General features: G+C 39.6%; 2 protein-coding genes across 3 annotated transcripts in view; both read right to left on the bottom strand.

Moving 5' to 3' along the window:
• The window catches only part of LOC141439848 (glutathione S-transferase 1-like), a 29,676-nt gene extending 9,893 nt beyond the window's left edge, over positions 1-19,783 (bottom strand). The window contains exon 1 of one of the 2 annotated variants that reach the window (XM_074104246.1): positions 19,727-19,783. The gene's annotated coding sequence lies outside the window, so the exon portion shown is untranslated. Of the gene's footprint in view, positions 1-5,833; positions 5,853-19,726 lie in introns of those variants that run through there. The other variant, XM_074104248.1, reaches the window with a different exon arrangement.
• LOC141439847 (ribose-phosphate pyrophosphokinase 2-like) lies at positions 202-1,353 on the bottom strand. Its single transcript, XM_074104240.1, has one exon. It carries the CDS (start codon positions 1,295-1,297, stop codon positions 272-274), a length of 1,026 nt encoding a protein of 341 aa, XP_073960341.1. The 5' UTR covers positions 1,298-1,353; the 3' UTR covers positions 202-271.
• Positions 19,784-26,822: the final 7,039 nt, after the last annotated feature.

Below are 26,822 nucleotides of genomic sequence, written 5' to 3'. Positions count from 1 at the left end.
TTAATGGTCAGAGTAATTAATATTCTAGTTAGTAACGAATTTCATTAAAAGGGGTCAAGTAAAAGGTGGTCCCGGGATTGGTTAATTGACCGTTCATTCAAGTTAACTTTACAAAATGTAATTTAATTGATTTATAATTAAAAACTACTTAAAGGTTATGCAGGGTGAACAAATTATTTTGAATAATTTTGCTTTCAAAAGTATGGAGAGTTTTTTCGCAGTTTATTTGTCAAAATTAGTGTTTTGTATCCCATTAATTTTAATCTGTTTTTTAATAAGGCACATTTGTAAACAAATATGAAACGGATTCGGCATAGTGCGTTCTTCTAATGGCCTCAGCTAAGATCGCAGAGATGTCCATAACTTGCAGCTTAGGGCACGTGATTATATGCTTGTCTTGGGGTATGGTGTTGGTGATCACAAACGCCTCCAAACAAGAATTATTAATCTTCTCTATTGCATTACCTGCTAGGACACCGTGAGTTAAAATGGCATAAACCTTGTTGGCCCCTGATTCTCTCAATTTTTGTGCACCCTTAACAATAGTGTCGCAAGTATCAGCCAAATCGTCGACCATGATAGCTGTTCTATTTCTGACGTCACCTACGAGAACAGTGGAGTCATCAGTGTCAGATTCTCTTTGACGTTCTTTGTGGATAATAGCGAAGTCGATATCCAGTCTGTCAGCAATCGCAGTCATCCTCTTCACTCCCCCAGCGTCTGGGGATACCATCACACTGCTCTCCCACTCCGGAATATTCTCCTTAATCCATTTTGTGATCGCTGGTTCAGCATACAGATTGTCAACGGGAATGTTAAAGAAACCTTGAATTTGTGACGCGTGGAGGTCGATGGTGATGACATGGTCCGCTCCCGCTACAGAGATGAGATTCGCAAGTAGTTTAGCGGTAATAGGCGCACGACTCTTCTCCTTCTTGTCTTGGCGGGAGTAAGGGAAGCACGGAATAACCGCCGTCACCCGAAACGCGGAAGCAATTTTGCAGGCGTTAATCATAATAAATAGTTCCATTAAGTTATCGTTGATGTCTCCGCATCCACTTTGAACGATGTAGACATCTTCACCTCTGACAGACTCTCCGATTTCGACGTTAGTTTCTTTATTGCTGAATGTTTTTGTGGTAGCCCTTCCTAGATTGAGGCCGAGTCTGTTTACAATTTTCTTCGCTATATCAGGATGCGAGCTCCCAGTAAAAACCTTTATGTTCGGCATTCTGGGACTGGGATGTATGAAATTCCTTGCTGGCGGGTCTTCGTCTCTTTTCTCGTCTGGTTTCATTAGACACTGCAGAGCAACTGTGGTGCTCTCGACTCTTTCCAGTGTAATGATAACTGTTTGCTTAAACTGATTTATCAAAGTTCACGAGAAGGTCAGTCTCTATCGATCCCCCACAATCGAACTTTATTGACGGTTATCGACCGTAAACAACAAACGCAAATACGACCAAGTTACTTCATCATCTTATTTAGTTTGTTTTGTCATTACATCAGCTGTGTATTGTACAATGTAATTAAAGAAATTGACCACTTATTATCTTAATACCTAAGTGTAGTCTGACTTCGTTATAATAATTTTTATCTACAGCCAAACGTAAAAGAAAATAAACCAATTGTATTTTTAGTAGCCAAAATGGCAAAAACGGAACCCTTATAGTTTCGCCATGTCTGTCTGTCTGTCAATCAATCAATCAATCACTTATTTATTGTGCATATAAGTATTCGGCTTTGCTCAGGGACTATCAATGCTAGAAAGCTGTAATTTTGCACGAATATATATGTAAACTATGCCGACTAAACGGTACAATAAAAATTTTTTTTAGAGTACCTCCCATAGACGTATAGTGGGGATGATTTTCTTTTTGTCATCCAACCTTGTAGTGTGGGGTATCGTTGGATACGTATTTTAAAACCATTACGGGGTTGCTAAACCGATTTTTCGATTCAGTGATTTGTTTGAAAAATATCCAACTTTAAAGTGCAAATTTTCATTACAATCGAGCGTCCCCCCCCTCTAAAATCTAAACAAGTGGGTGGAAAAATTTGAAAAAATTCAGGATAGTAAGTATATCAAACATACAAGGATAACTATAACGGTTACGTTTTCTTGAGAATTATTAGTAGTTTAAGAGTAAATAGCAGCCTAAAGTATAAAATATACCTAAGTCAACTTGGAATATTCCGTACAAAATACGAAATCCTTAGAAAAATATTATTTAATTTTTTCGTAATGGCTACGGAACCCTATTTTGGGCGTGTCCGACACGCTCTTGGCCGGTTTTTTTGCAAAAAAATATCGAGTTCTCACTTTCAGCGTTCTTAGTCATAACCACAGTTCTGTGGTCATAAAATTTACTGGAAGATGAATACGGTCTTATGTTTTCAAGTACCTAAGTATACCAATGTATATAAACCAAAGTGAATAACTGGTTTAATTGAGATTAATTGTGTTACTTGTTTAGCCCATTAAACAACTGATAAAGTCTATTTATAACTGGTATCTTTTTTGCATCATTTCAAAAAGTTTTGTACATAATGTCTTTTGCTTATAAGTTGATGACTGAAAATAATAAAAACACACCTGAAATAATTTATAAGTTTTTTTTATGCACGATCTGTGATTTTAATAGGTACTTTCTTATACCTACTTTAGTAAAACGGAGTGTTTATTTATTTGCATAGGTTATTTAGAAACTCCAGAATCGCTAAATTAATCGATGTTTTTTGTGTTACATGAACAACATAAGTAAACATTATCCTCAAAGGTTAAAAAGTAAAATAGCTTGCGACCGACGGATTAAAAATACCTGTACCTACACATGTAGGCGTTAACACACAAAGCACTTATAATGAGAGTTTCTTTTAACATAAAAGTTATCTACCAATTTTCGTAGAAAGCGATATATGTCTAGGTATATGGCATTTTTTTCAGAATAAGGTGTTATACAGGGTGTCCCAAGAAGTAGTGACATACTAAAGCCGGGAGATAGAGGACCTAGAGGGCTATCTGAATCACCCCCATGTATGTTCCGCGATTTTTCGTATCTTCGGAGTTATGACTTTTTTTTAATTTTTCACCTATCGCCGAGTACGATGAAATTTTTATTAATGGTGACGTGAATTATTGCGGTAGATGCTTGATTTTTTTGTGTGCTAAGCTGATAGATAGGCCAATTCAGTATGGTAACAGTTACTATCGTTAGATCTTTGAATGGAATAATAAAAAAAAATGCCAAGAAAGATAAAATTACCCAGTATTTTCACAATTTCAAGGGCCCTTAAAAAAAATAAAATCACATAAAAAAAATACCGTTTGGCTTTTAAAAACTTGCTCTATCTATCAGGTAGCTGCTCTGAAAATTTCATTTTATTATTCATAAGGCTTCAATCAAAAAAATTAAATCTAAATGTGGTAAGTGCAACATTTTAATTTACATGACGATCAATGCAAGCAAAGCAAAACCTTTCTAAATAAATTTCGTTCTAATCACGCACTGGCCATCAATAGAAAAAGAACAAACGCATGAGAAAATTTTCACGTTGTTTCGTCATCGTTATTTTTCAATAATTTAAAAATTGTGTTTTAATACTGCTAATTGTTCGTTTCTGATGAGCAGAATGATCGCACAGGGCTCCGCGCCGGAATGCAGCGAAGAATCTTGCGTCTTATTACGCCGGAAATAAAAACACGTAGTGCTCAACAAAGTTGTAGTTTTAATTCTTCACAAATCACAATTACAATTTGTCACGTCAAATAGTAGATGTAGACGGATTAAAGTACAAGAATTACTATCACATTGAAACATATCAAAAATATAAAATTGGGTGTGACTTTTGCAGAGCCATGTTATCAAGCGAGAGAGTGGAATCGAACGAACAAACCCGGAAACGGTTCTAGCTCAGTAGCATAGACTATACATAGATAATACATGTTAAGGGTACTACACAATTTCCAACACTCCTCCTTAAACTTTACATGCCATAAAAAAAAAACTCTACAAGTATGGCTCTACATAAAGCATACTTATAATTAATTACATGCCGCAGGCTTAGTCTAGTGAAAAACACATAGACACTAATATAATGATAAGGCATGCATCTAAAATTATACAAAATAAGAATGAATGTCAAAAACAAGTAGAGAGGTAAAGCTATTGACATTTCAAAGGCTTAACATTAAGTCCTTGCATAAATTTAGAATGTTTTTCAGCACATAAAGGTTTTGTTAAAATATCTGCTACCATTTTCTCAGTCCGCAAGTACTCCACATTTAAATGTCCCTTTTGAATCAGATCTTTAATAAAATGATACCTTAGATCTATATGTTTTGTTCTTTTGTGGGAGTGCTCTTTGACTAACAGTAATTTTTGAGCACTTTGGCTATCATTATAAATGACAGTGTCAAAAGTTTTGTTCATAATTTCTGTCAGGAAATTTCGTACAAAACATATGTCCTTACAACAATCTCCAAGAGCTACGTATTCTGTTTTTTTTTTTTTTTTTATCTTTATTTATTATGGAACTTTGATCAAACGATAACGTATTCTGATTCGCAACTTGAAAGAGAAATACACTGTTGCTTTCTAGCCTCCCAGTTAACTACATTAGATCCTAACTTAATCACAAAACTAGTATAGGACTTGCGGTCTGAAAGGTCATTGGCCCAATCTGCGTCAGCGTATGCGGTGAGATTAAAATTATTGCTTTTTGTAAAACAAATGCCATAATTAATAGTACCTTTTAGGTAACGGAGCACACGCTTCGCCATGCGCCAATGATTCTCATCGAAACATGTGTTGAACATACTAAGTTGGCTGCATGCAAAAGATATGTCCGGTCTAGTAGAGACTGAAAGATACATTAAACTTCCTAATAACTGTCTGTACTGATAGACCTCATCATCTAAACATGTCTTATTTGATTTCTGTAATTTACAATTAACCGGTAAAGGTGTTGAAACAGGTTTACAATTTGTCATATTATATTTGAATAATAAACGCTTTATGTATTCAGTTTGATCCAAAGTTGTGATGCCATTTCCTCTACAAACATTCATTCCTAAACAATTAATTAATTTGCCCAAATGTCGGACTTCAAAATTAGTTTGTATAAGTTGTAAAATATTATTAATACAATTATTTTGGAATATATAAAAATCATCAACATATAAGGCAACAATAATATTATATTCAGTCTTTGTCTTCTTTGTATAAATACATGGCTCACACTTACTCTGAGAAAAATTATTTTGAGCTAAGAAATCATGTATTTTGATATTCCACATTCGGCTTGCTTGCTTAAGGCCGTATAAGCTCTTTTTAAGCAAACAAACCTTATCACAGTTCTTAAAGCCTGAAGGCTGCTCCATATAAATCTTTTCGTTTAATTCGCCATTTAGAAATGCAGTTGTTACATCAATATGGTCTACGTCTAGGTCTAATTCTGTAGCAATAGAAAATAAAATTGTCAGTGTGCTATGCCTCACTACAGGTGCAAAGGTGTCCGTATAGTCAATGCCCTCTACCTGACTAAAGCCACGGGCTACCAACCCAGCTTTAAATTTGGCAGGCTTACCTGAGGTGTCGAGTTTTTTTCTTGTAAACCCCTTTACACTTGATGATGTTTTCATCTGCAGGTCTGTCTACCAAAATCCATACCTTGTTTTTAATTAAAGACTCATACTCGCAACGCATTGCCCTCTGCCATTCATCCTTTTCTGAAGATTGCATGGCTTCACAGTATGATGTAGGCTCATCTGGCGAATACCCTTCTGCTATCATAGATAAATCATAGTCTCTGAGATGGTGTGGCACATTACCTCGTGTTTTACGTACGGGACGTGAACGAGACGTGTCGGAAACAACCGGCAGCGTCGGCTCACTTGGTGGAGACTCCGGCAGAGAAGACACGGGACCCTCTGGAGCACCCACTTCATCACCGTCGTCATGATTATCAAATGATGACTCCGGCAGAGAAGACAAGGCGCCCCTCGGGTCGCAATCCTCATCACCGGGACTGTCATTTGCACCTTCATCGCCCGTACAGTAGTGTTCAGAGAGCGGCGACCACGCCGGTGGCGTCGGTGTCTCTCCATCTGAAAATTTATTTAAAGAGGATGAGCACTCAGCTGATTTATCTTTTTCATTATTTTGAATGACGTCATTAACATTAAAATCTTTGTTAAAATTAGAGTCATCATTATCATTAAAATTATTCAATCCATTAAAAGAATTATTTTCATTATTGGGCATTGGAATATTAAAATTTTCTTGATCAATATAATAATTATAAAAATTGGCTCCACAAGTCTTTTTACAACTGTCATGTTTTCCTATAAATTTATCCTCATCAAAAATAACAGATCTGGACTGTACAACTCTGTGAGGTTTGGTGGGATCAATCAAACGGTATCCTTTAAAGGTTTCACCATAACCAACAAAAATTAACGCTTTTGCTCTTGCATCAAGTTTCTGACGCTTTTTACTAGGAACATGTGCATAAGCAGTACACCCAAAGACACGTAGATGACTGATGTCTATAGGAGACCCAGTCCATAAGCTCTCGGGAATTCCACCTGAAAGCGCTCTGGTAGGAGACCTGTTTTTCAGGTAAATGGCTGTGATAACTGCCTCTCCCCAGTAACGGTTGCACAGGCTGGATTCCTGCAGCATAGCCCTAGTTTTATCAAAAATCGTTTTAAAAGCCCGTTCTGCTGTTCCATTTTGAGCAGCATTGTAAGGGACAGTGGTTTGGTGTATAATACCATGGTCTTTAAGATATTTGGCCAGTTTATTATTTGTAAACTCAAGGCCATTGTCACTACGCAAAACTTTTATTGATAAACCAGATTGCTTCTCTATCATAGTTTTAAAATCAACAAGTGTTTCATATGCTCAGACTATTGAAAAGAGCAAGGTAGTTGTACTTTCGGATTCGAGAAGTGCACTTCAACACCTGGCTCAGTGTGTCTCGGGTTCCCGAGGTATGCCGATAGCCTATGATGTCATAAAACTTATATATTTCTTGCAATGTAACCACACCCAAATTGTTTTGCAATGGATTCCATCTCATGTGGGGGTAGCTGGGAATGAGCAGGCAGATAGGTTGGCTAGCCTGGCTATCACAGGGGGGGGATTGATCGTGTTTCTAAGCCATATGGTACTGAATTGGTGCAAATGGCTAAGGAGGAGTGCGTTTCCAAATGGCAGGAACTTTTTAGTGCAGCATCGTTGACAAAGGGCATTTGGTATGGTACCATGCAGAATAAGGTATTTAAAGTTCCCTGGTTTGATTGTGCCGGCCTGTCCAGGGGCCTTCTTGTGTCAGCACTACGTGTTCGATCTGGTCACATTCCACTTAATTGTTTTTTGCATTTGATGAGAGTTGTGCAATCACCTTTGTGTATGGGATGTAATAAGACTGAAGACTTTATTCACTTTCTTGTGGAATGTGATCAGAATAAGGAGATCAGAGTCAGGTATTTGGATGGTATGGGCTTGTTCAATGGAGGTGTAAATATAATTCTCAGTCGACCGCTTTCAGAAGAAGCGATGCGAATTTACAGATTCATTGGACGGGCCTTTGCATCCAGAGAAGTGGTTTCAGTGCAAGGGAGAGTGTAATATCTGTCTGTAGGGTGGTGTATATATCTGAGGCTCCCCATGAGGCTGACATAGTCACATTTGGTGTGCTAAAGCCTCGTTAAAATATTAGAAGGAAAAAAAAAAATAAGGTAGCCCCATGTCTTCCGGGTATGGTCGTCTGTGAAGGTCAAAAGGTAACGAGCTCCACCCCAAGTCTCGACCTGCATAGGTCCAGCCACATCTGGATGGATGAGTTCAAGAGGTTGGATAGTGCGCTTCGTGCTGACAGCAGGATACGGTGCACGCGTCATCTTGCCCGTCAAGCACGGCTCGCAACTACCATTGATGGTGTCTTTTTTCTGAAAAGATAGGTTCATGCATTTTTTTTCCCATCACCAAGAATCCTCATACCTGGTTCAGATAGATGAGCTAGACGTCTGTGGATTAGGTCCATTGGCACAGTCGAAATAGCATGAGCATTCACTGTCTCTTGCCTCGTCTGCAAGAGCCTGGAAGACTCCTCCTCAAGGATGTGTCGCACTTGAGCCTTATACTTATACAGACCATTTACCTTAGAAGCAACTAAGACTTGATTGCCAGTGACTTTAATATCATCAAAGACTTTACAATGATTCCTATTAAAAATGACAGTATAACCCTTGTCAGTGATCTGACTAACGGACAGTAAATTGCTGGAGAGATCAGGCACATGGAGAACATTTACAAGGCTAACATTGGAGCACAAAGAGACCCTACCAGTACAATCGCTATGTAACTTATTACCATTAGCTATATAAATGGTAGAATTTTTACCTCTAGGTTCTTCGAGTAGCTCCTTATTAGCAATCATATGCTGGGAGGCACCAGAGTCCACCACAAAGTCATGGCTGTTGCTGCCGCTGCATACCATGGCTGATGCAAACATAGTGTGGTTCTCTTGAGTGTTCTTCAGCTCCTTCTTGCGTTTAAAGCAACGCTTGATAGTGTGTCCGCTCTTCTTGCAGAACTGGAAGAATGTAGGCGATGACTTGTTCTTTTTGCTTCCTAGGTAGGCCTTCACTCCTTCCTGGTCATTCCCATTTCTCCGATGTTCCTCTTGTAGCAGTCTGGCACGCACAAGTTCCACCGTTAGATTGCTTGTAAGACAGGCGGTTTCCAGGCCCGACACTAGATTGTCGAATTCCTGCGATAAGCCACTCAACAGGATTTCCGCTACCTCATCATCGTCTATCTTCTTGCCTATATCGGCGAGCTGTTGAACGAGCCGCATGACTGCCTCGATATACTCCGACATGCCACCATATTGGCTATATTCAATTTTATGCAGTTGACGTAACAAGAGCACCTTCCTGTATAGACCTTTGGACTCGAAGGCATCGGCAAGCTTCTTCCAGGCATCCTTTGCCGACGTGGCATCTCGTACGTACTGATACAAGGCGGGCTTGATCGATAAGCATATCTTCGCTAAAGCGCGGCTGCCGCGGGACGCATCGATATCGGTACCTTCCCACACACACACACAGCCCCATAGATCATCCAGCGTAAGAAGCATTCTTATGGAAAATTTCCACGTCGAATAGTTTTCCAAACCATCCAGCTTCTCGACGGAAATTTGTCCGTGTCCGTTGTGTTCATTATGTGACGGCATTCTTGACAACGTTATTGTGATGTTGGTTGAGCAAACGAAAAAAAGAATAGGTTATACCACGAAGCTTGTATTATAACCTCAAAAATATTTCAGTGTTTCCGACGTACCTTTCTTTGGTTTAAAATCTAGTTTCTTCTTTCTCGGCACATACTTATTTCTGGGCAACATGACCTGATGAATGCAGGAATGCAGCGAAGAATCTTGCAACTTATTACGCCGGAAATAAAAACACGTAGTGCTCAACAAAGTTGTAGTTTTAATTCATCACAAATCACAATTACAATTTGTCACGTCAAATAGTAGATGTAGACGGATTAAAGTACAAGAATTACTATCACATTGAAACATATCAAAAATATAAAATTGGGTGTGACTTTTGCAGAGCCATGTTATCAAGCGAGAGAGTGGAATCGAACGAACAAACCCGGAAACGGTTCTAGCTCAGTAGCATAGACTATACATAGATAATACATGTTAAGGGTACTACACAATTTCCAACAGTTTCCCTAATCATTTTGGCTATTCATAGTGTTATTACCCGACTTGGCATTAACTGGACTTGAGTTTGCGTGTAAGTGATCATGTTTACTTCACGTGACTACGCAGAAATGCATTAGGTACTATTACGGTTATGCTAGGGTTAATACTAACTAAGGTTAATACTTTTGTAGGGGCCAAATGGCTAGTAGCCACGGCCGCTGGTTTTTGGCGCAAGCTTTTAAAATCTGTTTTGATTTATGTCATTAGAGAAAATTATATTTTAATATGAATTCATGAGTTTGATTTCAAGTATTAATATATCTTACACTGGTGACCCCATGTGAATCAGAAATATATTATTATCGTTTCGTTGGTTCGAGATAAATACATTTTAAATATGGGCAACGATGTCGAGTCATCAAATAGTGCATGCCGAGTATCTGTACGCGTACCGCCGTTCTGGCCAGAGCGGGCCGACTTATGGTTTGTCCAGCTAGAGGCGCAATTCGCTATTGCTGGAATTACTACGGATAGCACCAAGTTCTACCATGTCATCTCACAATTAGAGCAGAAATTTTTAGTTCAAGTGGACGATGTGGTCAACAAGCCTCCTTCAGAAGGAAAGTATGAAAAAATCAAGAGCGCATTGATTTCTCGTTTGACTCCATCTAACAAGGATTGTCTTCGTCAAGTTGTCAAATACGAAGAGTTGGGCGATCGCAAGCCTTCACAGCTTTTGCGTCACATGCGCAGTCTCGGCGGATCAGCCATGACCGACGAAATGTTACTTTTCCTGTGGTCTTCACGTCTGCCAGCGCAAGTACAAGCATTTGTTGCAGCTCAACCTTCTACCATGGATTTAGATACTTTGGCTGAACTGGCAGATAAGGTAAATGGAGTATCAACGCAGCCCATGTTAAGTCAAGTTACTGCCGCAGTTCTACCAGAGCATAATCCATCGACCTCATCCGATGTGTTAGAAGAATTAGTGCGACGTTTCGAAGATCTATCGCAGCAGGTTGCAGAGCTATCAGTGGACGGAGTGCGGCAACGTCGCGATGTCTCGAAGAAACCCCGCAACGATCGTTATGGCAGCAAACCACTTCCGGATAAAGTTAAAGCCATTACAGAGTTTCCACAACCCAAGACATACCGAGAGCTTAGACGTTACTTAGGGATGTTGAATTTTTATCGACGTTTTATTTCTCATGCAGCGCATGTTCAAGCCCCTTTACATCAACTATTTTCGGGGCCTAAAATCAAACCTTCAGCCCTCATATCTTGGACTGCAGAGTTACTTAATGCGTTTGTTAATTCGAAAAAAAAGCCTGGCTGATGCTACGTTACTGGGACATCCTGACTCTTCAGCTAAAATTGCTTTATTTACGGATGCTTCTGACACGGCTGTTGGTGCAGTTTTGCAGCAAAGAAGCCGTAACAGTAATCGTTGGGAACCGTTGGGATTTTACTCCCAGAAGTTACATCCTGCGCAGCAAAAGTACAGTCCTTATGATCGCGAACTTCTAGCCATTTATAATGCTGTGAAACATTTTAGATTTATGCTAGAGGCCAGAGCTTTTACTATCTACACCGATCATAAGCCACTTACATCTGCCTTCAGCACACGTCGTGATTACTGCTCACCACGTCAGTTCAGGCATTTAGATTTCATTGGCCAGTTCAGTACTGATATCAGGCATATATCTGGAAAGCACAATGTTGTTGCCGATACGCTTTCTCGTACTGAAGCCATAACTGTGGTACCTCTGGACTACGCTGCCCTTGCACATTCCCAGGATCAGGATCATGGGTTGCAAGAATTTCTCCGTAATGGGACTGCATTGAAATTACAAAAAATAAATATTCCTGGTTTTAACTCACTTGTAATCTGTGATACTTCAACACAATTGCCTCGTCCATATCTGACGCCCGAATTTCGACGGATGGTCTTTGACACCTTGCATAATCTTAGCCACCCCGGTATTTCAACTTCTGCACTGCTAGTAGCACAACGCTTTGTGTGGCCGGGCGTGCGTCGAGACTGCAGACAGTGGGCGAGACAGTGTCTTCATTGCCAGCGCAGTAAGATTGCACGACATGTTAAAGCACCCTTATCGGCTTTTGTTGCCCCAACTCAGCGGTTTGCACACGTGCACATGGACTTAGTTGGGCCTCTTCCGATGTCGAACGGCTTTCAATATTGGCTCACGGTAATAGATAGGTTTACCAGATGGCCTGAAGTTTATCCTCTGAAGGATATCACTGCTGAAACGGTTGCAAAAACCTTTGTTGCCGAGTGGGTGTCTCGTTTTGGTTGTCCAGTTCAAATTTCAACAGACAGAGGACGTCAATTTGAAAGTCAATTGTTCAAGTCGCTAGCGAATATTCTTGGCGCAAGGCATTCTCCAACTACGGCTTATCATCCAGAAGCAAATGGAATTGTGGAGCGTTTGCACCGCCAGTTGAAATCCGCTATTATGTGTCATCAAAATTCAGATTGGTCAGAGGTCCTTCCTCTAGTTTTGTTCGGAATTCGTTCTGCATGGAAAATCTTCAGTCGTCTGTGGCAGAATTAGTTTATGGCGAACCGTTGCGACTGCCAGGAGAATTTTTCGTGCCAAGCAACGATCATCTAGTGGATATTACCGACTTTACATCACGTCTGCGTAGCCACATGGCAAGACTATTACCTCAGCCAACAACGTGGAATTCTGAAAACAGAACATTTTACGTTCCTAAGATGCTAGACACTGCCACACATGTATTTTTGCGAGAAGGAATGTCTCGTAGGTCGTTACAGCCACCTTATGTTGGCCCATACAAGATTCTCGAACGAGATAGAAAAACTATGAAACTTGATATTGGCGGTAAGGAAGTAACAGTTTCTATTGATAGGGTAAAGCCGGCCTATATAATGGCAGATGAAAGACCATTAGATGCTGCTTCTACACCAATTTTAAGTTCTCCTACCGCTAATCCTGCGCCTAGAACGGCCCCACCTCCAGCTCCAGAACAGACTACACGCGCTGGACGTTGTATTCGTCGTCCGTCACGATTCCTCTCTGGAGTATCGGTCTCCGAGGGGTGCTTATGTAGGGGCCAAATGGCTAGTAGCCACGGCCGCTGGTTTTTGGCGCAAGCTTTTAAAATCTGTTTTGATTTATGTCATTAGAGAAAATTATATTTTAATATGAATTCATGCGTTTGATTTCAAGTATTAATATATCTTACACTTTAAAAAATACAACATACCGCCACCGACGACGCTTAGATAAAAAAATTACTAGATACTTTATACTAAATTAACTTAGGCTAATTTTGCGGGAAATCAGCATAGTCCCCGCGGGATAGAGATAAACGAATTCTTCGCAGATGAAGTCGCGGGCAACACCTAGGTAGCGCATAATTATTTTTTACTTTTTAATTGTCTTTTCAAGCAGCGTTTTTTTTCGGGCGTTTTTATTTTTATATCTTGAATTGTTTATATTGCTGTCTTGTATTGTTGGTACTATTGGCAATTAAATATTTTCTTTCCTTCTTTCTACATTTTTATTGAAACATGATGTTTGTTCTAGAGATGTTTAGAGATGTTTGTTCTAGTTTGTTTAATCTAGTAACATTAAAGGAGCAATTCTTGTTTTTTTTATTTTGAGGGTCTCGGAAACGATTTGTATCTACATATATAATATCTTTAAGCGAGCAATCCTTGTAACTATAGGAAAATCGTTTGTACTTAATTCTTTTGAGATCTTGGAATCGGCTTAAGATTTCGATTCAATTTGATATGTGAGGATTTTCGAGGGCGAGTAATCGAGCTAGCATGGGCTTATTTGTGCTAAAACCCGTATTTATTTTGGAGTTTACTACTACATACTTAAATACAGGTGTACCTACTTTGTATTTAACGGAGTTGCCTAGTAGGTACCGGGTTCACATATAGTACCTTCTGGTCATTAATTTATAAAAAACGTTTTTCAACAAAAAAATACATGTAGACCAAGGCGAAAACCTTCATAATACAAACTATCATAATATAAAATATCTTCATTATTATGTATATCCAGATTTTTCACTTTATTTGTATTGGTATAAAAAAACGAAGTGTACTGCCAAGTCAAAATTGCTACGATAAAAATGCAAAACAAATTTAAACCTTTCTCAATGTGGTGCTTATCACATTTGTGACAGATGGAACAGTGCGACTTGCCATCTCCTGACTTTAAGTGCTCTGTGCGTTGTACGAACTCTTATGCGTGAGAATTAGGGCATGCGGTACCGGTACCATTTCCAGAACCGGGACTGAGATTTTCGGTACTGGGGCAGAACCGGGAATTCCCGGGATTTCGGTACTTTTCGGTACTGAGTAAATGAATTGTATTTTTTTTTGTTAATTTGATAAATGAAACACCTGTAAAGTGATAATTGTTGTAATTTAACCCAAAACAATTAACAAAGTGCAAAATTTAATCAACAAAAGTCAAAACAGGTATGGAAAAGATCCTATATGCCTGTATACCTATAACGTTCGCTCAAACGTCTCCGCATTGCCGCTGTGCGCACTGTGCGGGCTGGTTTTTCCCTCTGTGACTCGGCTGAGGTGGTCCTACGGCGGTTCTCTATAGCGCAGGTTGCACTTCTGGGTGAGTTTAACGCCTACCGCCAGGTGTGGTTATTCCCGTTCCACCATGCTGTAAGAAAAGCTCATGCTTTTGCTCTGGCTTTGAATTTCTCACACCTGTGCCAATTTAGTCGGTTTTAAAAACTCAGTCGTGTTTATTTTCCGTTCTGTGCCTCTTTCTATTTCCCACCACCTTTCAGCTACACTTGTTTTAAGGGCGAATATTCGAGCGTTTTGACCGCTCGGTCAAACGCCATTAGCATCCCACGTTTATAAGCACAACAGAAAGAAAATTGCGTCAATTTTAATCACGCGAAATTTAGCATCGGTATTGTCTTTAATTTTCATAAAAATGTAACCCTACGCATAACCCTTTTTAATAACACCTGCCAGAAACTAACGACAAAAAAAACGCTGAATATTCGCACTTTTCTTCCAAACTAAACTTTGGTGGTCACATCGAGGCCTTGGTGAAAACCGCTGCGAAAAAGCTTGGCATCCTTTCCAAAGTTAGGCGATACTTTACTGCGGACCAGCTCCTTCACCCTTACAGAGCCCGAGTCCGGTATTACATGGAGTACCTTTTGCTGTCACCTTTAGGACGGCTCTGCCGAGTACTAGTTGGCTGCTTTGGATTCGGTGGAACGGCGAGTGATGAAGAAACTCATTAGCGGCGATTTTGTGGTAAATTTTTGCTAACAGAGTTCGCCACCGCAGAAGGGTAGCTCGTGCTCGGTGCTACACAATCTTATTCCATCAGTTCCTTCCATTCACAGGTCGACCAGAAGTAGGCGGAATCTTCACCTTTATGTTGTCAGCATCCCTAAACTTCACACAAAGCGTTTTCGCTCGTCCTTCATTATCCGGCCGGATATTTAAGGAGTGGAAGCTTGCCAGCTTCTGTGTTTTCTGATCGCTACCATGAGGCTGTCTTAAAATCTAGGGTGAATTGACATTTATTTGGCAAGCGTGCTCCACCTCAGTCAACAGACTACAGGATAGTACCAATACTAAATCCTAACAGCTATATTTTGACTACCTGAGGCCGTATTGTCTAACGCGCTGACATTAGCGGTTGCAATCACCATCTTCTTCTACCCTCATCCTACACGAAGTGACAGAAAGAAATGGTAAAAACGATTGTGATACCAGTGCGTTAAGCAATAAGACCTCAGTACCCTAGTGTAAGTTTTCGGTTACAAAATACGTGTCGATCACGTTCGCGTAAAATCTCAATTTGTATGGAAACACGAACATCGCAAACGTTCCACTAGAGGCGCTGTTCGTGTTTCCATACAAATTGAGATTTTATCGCGAACGCGATCGAGACGTATTTTGTAGCCGAAAACTTACACTAGGGACACTGGTTCACCATTCGTCGTCGTCGCCGTCGTCAGGTCGGGCAGCAGGCGGACCGAGCATGCCGATTGCACCGAATAAAACCGAGCGTGTGTGAATCGGTTAAGGTGACAGCATTACAAGGCCCACGCGTAATTTTGAATTCAAAAAACGTCAATTAATTTAGTTACAAACTCAGTACCGAAGGAACCGAAGAACCGGGATTTTTTTCTCCCAGAACCGGTACCAGTGTATTCGAAAATTCCCGGGATTTCCCGTACTTTCAGTACCGGGAATTCCGGGAGCATGCCCTAGTGAGAATGTCGTCGTTTAATATTATGAGTAAAGATAGCATACACATTTGCATACTAATACTCGACTAGAAGGCTCGTAAAAAAGGCTTTTCCGTAAAAATATACTAAGAAAGCGAGAGACATCGAAAAGTAGCCCCTTCTTATTTATACTGTGCCTTAGTTTTCTAGGTGTCTGACTTCTACTTCAATGAATAACGTAACGCCGGGTTATATTAGGCCTGGAGGATAAAATGGCCCATTTCTAAAAATAGGTATATTCTTTGTATTTTGTTTGTTTGTTCAATTTACTGCTTGAAATCCGAATGTAGCCTGCTAATATACCCCAACTTTACGGCGGCTTGATAGATATTAAGTAAAACGAGCTTTAATGTAAAGAAAATAACATACCTAGTACTCAACAGGAAAAACCAATTAGCAACACGACGGCCGAAAGAAAAGTGAGTTTTGTCACTAAAATAAAGAAACAGCGTTTTATAATCAAGCTTGTTCCAACGAAAACGTTCCAACACTGGTCTTTAAATAAGTTACAAAACTATTATATTATTACATAGGTAATCCTTGAAATTCACACTTGGAGGCAAGTACATACATAAAGTTGCATAAATAACTAAACACGACATACCGCTATCAAATAAATAAACAAAACACAATTAACTAAGAAGAACAAACAATTCCGATGTAAACGTGTTTGATTGAGATGTAACCTTTAGTCAGTGGTCGGGTTCGGGGTTTAGTTACGTAACAAGTCAGCCGCCATTTTGATCATTTACTATACAGATGGTATATAACTTAAATATACGCTACCCTTATTTCCGATAACTCACTTTCTTCTGTAGAGCATTAATTAGTTCTATTGTAGAACATTACATTTGAACACAACATCTATGCAGATTAATTAACAGCACTGTTACTGGCTCCTATGAGGTTTTCTCGGGGTTTAGTCATGTTTTGGAATTTGCTTTTAATAAGCTTTTAAATAGACTTATTTACATTATACAGTGTTACATAAGACGTAATACAAAATTAGTCTTTCGTGCTCAGTTAATGCTGGATAATATAATGCATTAATTATTTTATTGAAATAAGTCTGAAAAAAAAAATTTTTTTATTCGACTGGATGGCAAACGAGCAAGTGGGTCTCCTGATGGTAAGAGATCACCACCGCTCATAAACATTTGCAACACCAGGGGTATTGCAGACGCGTTGCCAACCTAGAGGCCTAAGATGGGATACCTCACTTGCCAGTAGTTTCCCCGGCTGTCTTACTCTCCACGCCGAAACACAACAGTGCAACACTGCTGCTTCACGGCAGGATTAGCGAGCAAGATGGTGGTAGCAATCCGGGCGGACCTTGCACAAGGTCCTACCACCTGCAAACCTGTGTTTCTATACATTATTGAAATGAAATCACGAACAATGTATGGAAACCGCAAATTTCATCGGACTAATTTCAACGAAAGAGTTAATGCATTATATTACCCAGCATTAACTGAGCACGAAACACTAATTTTGTATTACGTCTTATGTAACACCCTGTATTATTCGTAGTTTCCTGATCTAATAATTATGAGAACGAATTAACCGTTCCGCAGATAAATCAACTTTTTTACTTCAATAAATAAAAGTAACGAGCTTATAAAAAGCAGTAAAACCTTTTCATCACTAATTATAATATTCCAGGTCCGTTGAATTACTGTAGAGCCCAGACTTGGATTAAATTATGAAAGTTGGCTACAAAAATTGTAACATTTGGCGGGTGCCGAAACTTTCGCTTATTTACGCCGTGATAAGGGCAGAATGATAATCTACAAGGCTGCTCCGGGCAGAATTAATTTAATAACATTTATAATAAATTATACGTTTATTGTTCAACCTTTTTAATGACCCAAAGATGAGGCTTTTTGCAGTATTAAAAAATAATATGTTCTAAGAAGTTCTAAGTTCAAATTACAATGCATAAAGAGTATGAGATTTGTATTGTACCTACTGGACACTTTCGTTCCGAATTCAAAACCTCTCTACTTACCGCTATTCAACAATGTTTGGCATTCTTAACTTTCTGGCGACTCATATTAAATGATATTGTAACGGATAACTCACGTCTTAAACCGAGTTTAGCTCGACATGTTTCGGGCTATTCGGGATAGTGGGAGCTGAGAGGCTTCCGGTATATTTACCGTTCATTAAGGGGATAACGGATAAAATCGGGCACTTGTTACGCCGAAGATATAGCATCAAGTCGATTTTCCTTCCTCATATGCAGCTTATACAGTTGGTGCGATCGCCGAAGGATAAGGAGCCCCTGAGTGGTCCCGGGGTATACATGATTCCGTGTTCGTGTGGCAAGAGCTATATCGGTGAGACTGGGCGTAACGTGTCTATTGGGTATCGGAGCACATACGTAGTATGAGGAAACAGGACGACAGGGGCTCTGCTGTGGCCGAGCATTTAATGGACTCGGATTTGACGCATTAAATCAGGTTTGATAAGGTGTCTGTACTTGCGAGAGAAAAGTTTTTCATTCCGCGGAAAGTGCGTGAAGCCATTGAGATTAGTCGTCATCCGAATTTTAACCGGGATTGCGGTTTGTCGGTACCCCCGAGTTGGAAAACAGTTTTAAATACTCGTGCTCTGCGTCATCGGTTGGTGTGAACGTGCCTTTACGGAGCGATGTTGTTAGTGTTGTGTGCTACCCTACATTAGACATTGACAATAAAAATGACGATAAAAATGCGGGTAGTTGTGTGCCGGTGTTAGTTTCGTCGGGCAGTCGCGCGAGCAGAGCGGTGGCGCGTAGTGTGCGTGTTGCAGCAGCCGCCGAGTCGCGTGCTCCTGAGAAAAAGGGCTACGAAATAGCCCGAAACATGTCGAGCTAAACTCGGTTCAAGACGCGAATTATCCGTTACAATATCATTTAATATAAGTGAGTCTCACGGTAGTTTCATGTTCAAAATTTCTGGTGACTTTTTAAAGATGTAATCGCGACTGTTCGTATCATTTTTGAGTAAGGGTCTTAAATGTGATTATTATATTTGTTTCTTAATCGGATTATATTTTTAAAAAAATGTTTGTTTTGTAAACAGGTAGGTATATGTGGTTTTATTCTTATGTTACATTAAAATTATATTCTCGTTGCTGAGGTGAAAAATTGTATGTATCACACGAGACCAAAGTTTTTTTTGCATCTCGTGTGTTTGAATCCCTTGCTGCTCTCGGGATTCTAACCTAGAATCACTCGCTAACGCTCGTGATTCAATTATAGAATTCTTCGCTTACTCGGAATTCAAAATCAATGCTCGCAACACAAAACAACTTGTTGCACAAATAACTATTCATCGGACGTGCAATTTATGACGTGATTTTAGAAACATTGGTATACCCACATCTGTCTTGAGTATGTATGTAGGCCAGTAAGGTACTTACACGAAAGGGCCATCTTTCAGGGAAGCCATTAGGAGATGAGATGTAATTTTTCACCTCAGCACCTCAAACAGGCTGGTTTTGCTATGAGAAATGAGTTAGCAAAATCGCATTTTGCTCACTCCGTGAGACAAAGTAACTTTTTTTTTAAATGCTGAGGACAGTGTTGGGTCTACTCACTGAATTCCAAATATTTGAACTTCACTTTGATCTGTCACTTTCACTTCAACACGAAAAAAGCGAAAGACGATCAAATGTGGTGATTAAAATCTTAAATTAAATTAATGGTATTAATAATATATATCGATACCTGTTAGATATGAAGCCGAAAATGGGCAAGGATGTACACGACCGTCAAACAAGCGAGCTCGATTCACACTGATTTATTATAATAATAATCGTACTGGTGTGCGCGCAGGCACACATACATAACACTCCTCCCCCTTATAGCTAAAAGCAAGAACATTAAACATAAACACTAAAACTAATTTACTTAACATCTAGCACTCAATCACTGAGTTCACCGCCCCGTTCCGACGTGGGCGTTGAAAACTGCGGGCTTATCGCCTGACGTCGTTTAGCAGCTTGACGTGGTGTGGCTGTCGACTGCTCGCTCGCCACTGGGATCTGCTCCATCCGTTCCTTCTGCCTCTTCCTCCCTTTGCTGTGGGCCGCGGCTCTCGCCCGCAGCACCAGCCGCCACATCAGCGTCAGCATGTCCCGTAGTCGTTGGTGACACGTCCGGTGCTACGTCTGGGTTCCACTGGTGATCGTCGGCGAGTAGGGAATACGGACGTGCTCTTATTTGGTCAATGTGTCTTCTAACGTCACTATTTAAGTGTGGGATATATACAGCATACATCACCGTTCCAATTTTCTTCTTAATTATACCTTCCACCCATACGAACTTTTTGTTATTAGGTATTTATGTATTTTTAACCGACTTCAAAAAAGGAGGAGGTTCTATGTTCCAATGTTTGTATTTTTTTTTGTTGTCCAAACTGAGTCATTAATATTAAATTCGGATCTAACTGTACCATTACAATGTTTAGCCTGTAAGGACTGATTGCGTGCCACGGTTTGAGTGTGGTCTGCGGAGGAAGGAGACGGTGTGTTTGGATTTATGAGGTCAAGCCGAGATCGAAGCGCGCACCCGTAAACTAGCTCCGCTGATGACTTTGCAGTGGTACCTACAGTTTTTGGAGTTCTTATAATCGAACAAAAATTTTGCTACCTTATCCTGCAGCAGTTTTTTTGTCAACACTTGCTAATATTATACTTTTAAGCCCTTTTTTACGACTTTTACTAAGCTCTCCGCTTGTCCATTACTGCTGGGATGGTACACAGGAGACAGAACATGAGTAGTAATACCATTGAGCTCACAAAAATGCTTAAATTCCTGAGACGTAAAAGAGGTGGCATTGTCGCTCACCAATGTGTGAGGAACTCCTACGCGTGACATAAAATCGTACAATTTGTCGATTACCGCCTTCGTACCATTATGATGAGGCCATATTATAGTTGGGACTTTATTTATATCCATGATTGGTTAGTGGGGAAAACAAAGACGTTAGCTAGAGAAAACTTACAGTACACTAAGTAATAAGTAATAATCTTCAGCTATTAATATTTATGGGATCGCGTAACTAATTAGCATCGCTACGCTTTGGTCATGTATACTCGCTAATGTACGACGGGAAATCAAGATAAGCGGCAATGAGACAAACAGTTGCTACTTTGTATTAATATTCAAAGGTTTGTCAAAAAGCTAATAAAATGTATAAATTTTTAACATTGTGTATGGAGTTTTCAAATTGCGTAAGAAGCGCAAAGATTTCATCAGGGCAATCAAGTACTTGGATGGTTGGTAGGCATTGGGCATTAATGGGCATAACATAACTAGGTACCGCAGCTATAGAGCGTTTAGTACGAACATCTCGCTTTAATATTGTGTTTTGAAAAGTCTGGTCTAGTGATATTTCTGTAAAAACAGTAAATAAAAACGCATGACTGGCATATATTTTTGTAATCTGATTTTACATACCTTCATTTTGATACCATACGGGATAGGTTTGAACAAAAAAAAATGTTGACGACTTATATTTTGGCGCTAAAAATCCGCCATTTTATTTTTTTAAGAATTTCATGTACCCAGTGTCACTCGCGTCATTAAGACGAATCTAATGAAGTATAATTTATCAAAATCGGTTTAGTCGTTGAGTAGTTACGAGAAGACAGGATTAGACATACAAACATACATACGTGTCAAACACATAACCCACCTTCTTCGCAGTCGGGTAAACACAATCACTTTACTCACCCGCTACCTTTATGATAGCTACGTCTATGCAACAAATGTGTCTTCATGCAGCTCCTCCACCACCACAATCCACAATACAGGTGAGAAAACTTTGACAAACTAAACTACCTACTTACTGCATTATAAAATGATCCGTCTTGCATCATTCCCGTTGCAAAGGTACCTGGCCGCGTTACGCTGTTGAACGGCGATGGTTATAATCTTTAGGTACATCATAAATCAAAAATGACCAACAGTAAGAGTCTAAACCGCACTCATAATCTACGCTCCGCCTTTCCAAAGAGCCTTTGCCTCGGTGCCCGCACATTCAGTCGTTCCCATCGCAATTTCTATAAATCAATAATTTGTGAGGCTTACTTCGTGTTAATAATACGTATTTTTTGAGAATTGCTCACTCAGCAGCCGCCCCCGCCGCTCTAATAATGCGACCCACGTGCGAGGCTGCAAAAGTGTTGACTCACGTGGCATCCCAAAGAAGTAGGTACCTTTCCTTTCTGCCATAGCACCAAGGTCAAACCGTAGGTGTTTGTCCATCTGACATCGACAGACCAGGAGGCTCCAAAACGCGTGGATCATTTGCAGAGACTGAGACCAATGTTCTCCGGATAAAGTCGTTGACGGTGTGATGGCATGGGAATCTTTCCGCGCAATGATAACAACTTAAATCGTGGTGACCGTTGCTCTCCACCATCAATGAGTTTCACATATATCGCAGCGAAGCCCCAAGCGGAGAGCAACCGCCATCAGCAAAGAGTCGTCGTGTAAAAGTGATCCCATATGTGTAAGAAGCACGTGTAACCAATCCCCGGAGATTGTGGGGGGTTGTGTGTAGGTTGCGTGTAGTAGGGCGTTGTATTTAGAGGATATTATTGAGCAAGTCGTTATATATTATGCAAAATCTCATCCGCTAATTTTAGACATATGAACGCCGCAATGAGCGACTACTCGCCACTTGCATCAACCCATTTCCCGCATCTGTCACGATGTCGTCAGTCCATCTAGTGGGAGGCCTGCCAACACTTCGTCTTCCCGTTCGCGGTCGCCACTCGAGGACTTTTCTGCCTCAATGGTGTTCATCATACAACTTAAATGAAGACTAAGACGTAATTTTTAGAATTTCCATGGGGATTTAGTAAAATCTTGTAGGTAATGGTATACCAGAGCAAAGCCGCGGGTAGGCTGGTCCTTCTGTACCGTAGGCGGTATTTATCTGTTAGATGTATTAATAGAGACCTATTATTATTAACCTTGAGAGAAATTTAGAATTGGTTCATATTTCTTAAGGAAATAGAATTTCTCAGTAGGAGCTATTTTTTTCCGCTCGAATTACGCCTACTTACTTTACCGCAAATAGCGAGGCTTAATTTACAGGATAAGTACTTCAGATATCGGCATCGTATTAGGGTTCAGTATCTTGGTTTATCAGGAACGCATGGTATTAATATTATGTAATTTGTGTTTGTTCCTATGTCGTGTGGAGGTAAAGAAGCTGCTTGAACACAAGCAGTGGCGTAGCGTGGGTATCAGCCTCCCGAGCGGAAGAAAATTTTGCCGCCGTCTTGTTTAGGTTACAGAAAACCATAGTACAGTCACCAGCATTCATGCAAAAATATCTGACACGTCCTTCCGCCCCTAAAAATAGAGTCGTATCAGATATTTATGCACGCTTGTTGTGTCAGATATTGGTGCTGGTTACTGTACCTATACAAGATGTCAATACATACCAATCAATAATAGCATCCATTTATAGAAAGGGGATTTCCTGATTTCGTCACAGTATAAGTACGCTCATTCTAAACGGTCTGAATCGTAGGTGCGAAAAAATTGTGAAATATTATTATTATCTAGATATTACTCAGTATTTTTTATTATGGAACTTTGCCGCCCCCTCGAAATTGCCACCCGGGGCGGACCGCCCCCCCGCACGTACGCTTCGCCACTGTGGGTGAGAAAAGTTCATTGATTATGGACAAATTATGGACCTCCGCAAAGTAACGCCTGATTCAATAAATGGATTCTTCTTTTGATTGTTCAATTGCGTATAGAAAATACATAGGTACAAATCCCTGCAAACAGTTAAACAAATACGCTGATGCCGCTGGAGTAACCGCGAGCGTGTTTCCTCCCAAGAGACATGCAAACACATTAGTTCTGCTATCACAAAGCACTTACAACAGGACAAGACAATATAAGTAGGTTTTTTTGGAATGGACAACTGACAGCATTTTTTTGTGGACTTTGACAGCTTTACAGGAGAGGGTCAACGTTTTACAGCTTTACTGACTGGCTGCTTAGCCAGGGCAGTCGTAACTTTTTTAGCTTGTCAAAGGACATTTGAGCCGACCTCGGTCTTTGGAAGTTAACCTCTTCACCGACCCAGTCATCTAGTGACAGCCAATGGCATGCCTCATACGCCACGATCATCTATACACTATACATGACCGACATTCAACTCGAAATTATTCCTTCTGCAATGGAATTAAAAATAAAGTTGATTAGTTGTTGGTTTTTTTGTGGCGTACATAGCACGTCACCTCGTTTGTTTTGTGGCGGTGAAGAGGTTAAGGAGGATTTCTAACGCGATTTTCTTCGCCCCCAAAGTACAAAAACAATTTGGTCATGAGAAACGTTGTTTCTAATTTGCATGATGGATTATTTTAGTGGTTTCTTAACAATGTGGGTAGCCTATTGTCATCTACCTCAGCTTATGAGCGTTTTAGTCTTATATACATTAATTAGATAAGTGGAGCTATACTTACAATCGAGAGCGTCACTTTGCGGCTATGGGTTCTTTGGGTGGTGGGTGAGACTCAAGGTCAGATTTAGTCTAGGTCAAGGAATATTCACAAGATTGTTTGAAACAAGTTTATTCTGTACGGACTAGTAAGTTCTGGGGGCTACTACGCAATTCGAAAATCGAAGTTTGTATCGTACCGTCCCTCTCACTCTCGTATGAAATAATATTAACGTCAGCGGGACGGTACGATACGAACATCGATTTTCGAGTTTCGTAGTAGCCCTACAAGTCGTCGCGCGCGCAGCGGGCGCAGCTCGTGGCGCAGACATACCTACCTAGTTCTCGTTAATGCAGGTCACTCTCAATGGTTCTTGAACACATGATAGAGGATTTAATACTTATATGGATGTAGATAAAATATTTTATTGTACGTAATTAATTAAGCCTTAAAACACTCATGTGACCTTATTATGAAACTCGTATTTTAAGGACCCCTATTGCGATACAGTTGCATAAATAGCTATTGCAACAGGCCTTCAGGCCTTTTCATTTGATACGTCACACGACGTAGTTTGCATTTTTTTTTAATTTTCTATACTTCCAAAAGTATATAGCTCCCATGTTTAAAATTAATTGATTTAGTTAGGTAGATATACATCGTCTTTGGGTCTCCGACTTTCTTAATCTAGACACGCGGTAGCGTGTCAAGCCAAGTTCAAGCTAACAGAACTAGCGAGCAGCACCGTGTGTAATTTTACCCGAACTATTTGGAGCCACTTTTGACCCCTCATAACTCAAAAGCTATTTCACATAAACTTGTCAAATTTGGCTCATTTATTAAGACTTATGAGATACATATGTGCTCTAAATTTCATAAACACGCCTCAAACGGTTATTTAGATATTAACATTTTTATTACTGACTCACCTATAGATCAAAATTCTAACCCAGTTCCAGATAACCTAGAAAGTTCAAATTTGGCATCCAGATAGGTAGTTGGCGAATACAAAGGATTAAATCAAAAACTAGTAAATTTAATCATTTTATTATAATTTTTAAATTAAATTATTTCTGTACAAAAAGTAATGATATCCCATCCATCAAAACATATATAAATGTGAAATGAGAGCCAAGTTCAATATTATGATATATATGGCTTGATTGTTGACTTGAACGAAAAAAGAAGTGAGATCTAAATGGGTGCCAAGTGCCAAGGTGCCAAGTTCAATGGTCAGTCCTGAAATTTATATATACAACTCAAAATATCATTTCTTCTTATAACTTAAAATAATATATTGAAGCCTAAGGTCGGACTTGGCTAGTTTTCGGCTTCAATATTATACTGCGTGTAAATTTTATAGGTATATTTATATATATATAGTAATACGACTTGGCACTTGGCACCCATTTAGATCTCACTTCTTTTTTCTTTAAAGTCAACCATCCATCCCAGCCTATAAACGTCCCACTGCTGGGCACACTTCCTTTCAAACAAGAGGGCTTGGCACTATTTTTTGCACCCTAAAATTGCCTTTTTTCCCCATTGAATTGCTTCGCAGGCAATCACGATTTCCTTCACCAAAGCAACAATTAAGGCATATATCATAATTTTGGGCTCTCATTTCAACTTGTGTTTTGATTGGGTTTTACATTTTTTTCAACCTTCGAGAAACATCAAAACTTCCATAAATTTAAATTAGTACAGATGCAATTTCATAAATCATGCATTTACTCATAAGTGTGTACCTACCTATCTCTGTGATTTAAAACTGACGTTTTTCAGACACAATAAGAACTGTTTTGATAAAATTATTGTCATCCTTATAAATAAGATTTGACAATGCTCAACTCAAAGCCGAAAAATTTAGCATCAGAGAAATAAAACTTTTTATTTTATGCCGATACAAGTTTTTCTCTGGTAACTGCCCTGACATTATTTGTCATCTATGATAAAATTGTTAAAATAACCGTCGAATTTTTTAATAACTCGCTGATATTTTTGTTTACGTATCAAAACGCGCCAACTTTAGAAATGTACAAGGGTTTTCCTAACAGGCGAATTAGAAAATTCACGTTATTTTTAATTCTCTTCAGGTATTCGCGATGGTCTCCTCTTATAACACCAAATAGTAAAATGTGACCGTCTCCAGGTTCATAAATATTGCAAAATTTCTATTTCGAAGTCATCACCATAAATGGGTTAATTGAAACACACGACTGTACAAAATCTTAAAAAATACAGTAATTTTAAATTTTTGCACATCTTAATTATTTGCTCTGTATTGTTGTACGTGGGTGCCAACTCAACAGATAGGGATTTCTATAAAATATTTACGTGAAAGTATTCAA

Source organism: Choristoneura fumiferana, chromosome 21 (assembly GCF_025370935.1).
Source record: "Choristoneura fumiferana chromosome 21, NRCan_CFum_1, whole genome shotgun sequence".
Classification (NCBI taxonomy): domain Eukaryota; kingdom Metazoa; phylum Arthropoda; class Insecta; order Lepidoptera; family Tortricidae; genus Choristoneura; species Choristoneura fumiferana.
This window is presented reverse-complemented; position numbering and strand designations above follow the sequence as displayed.

Excerpts from the sequence above, each read along its gene's own strand:
- LOC141439847 (XM_074104240.1), bottom strand. The coding sequence starts at position 1,297 with ATGAAACCAGACGAGAAAAGAGACGAAGACCCGCCAGCAAGGAATTTC.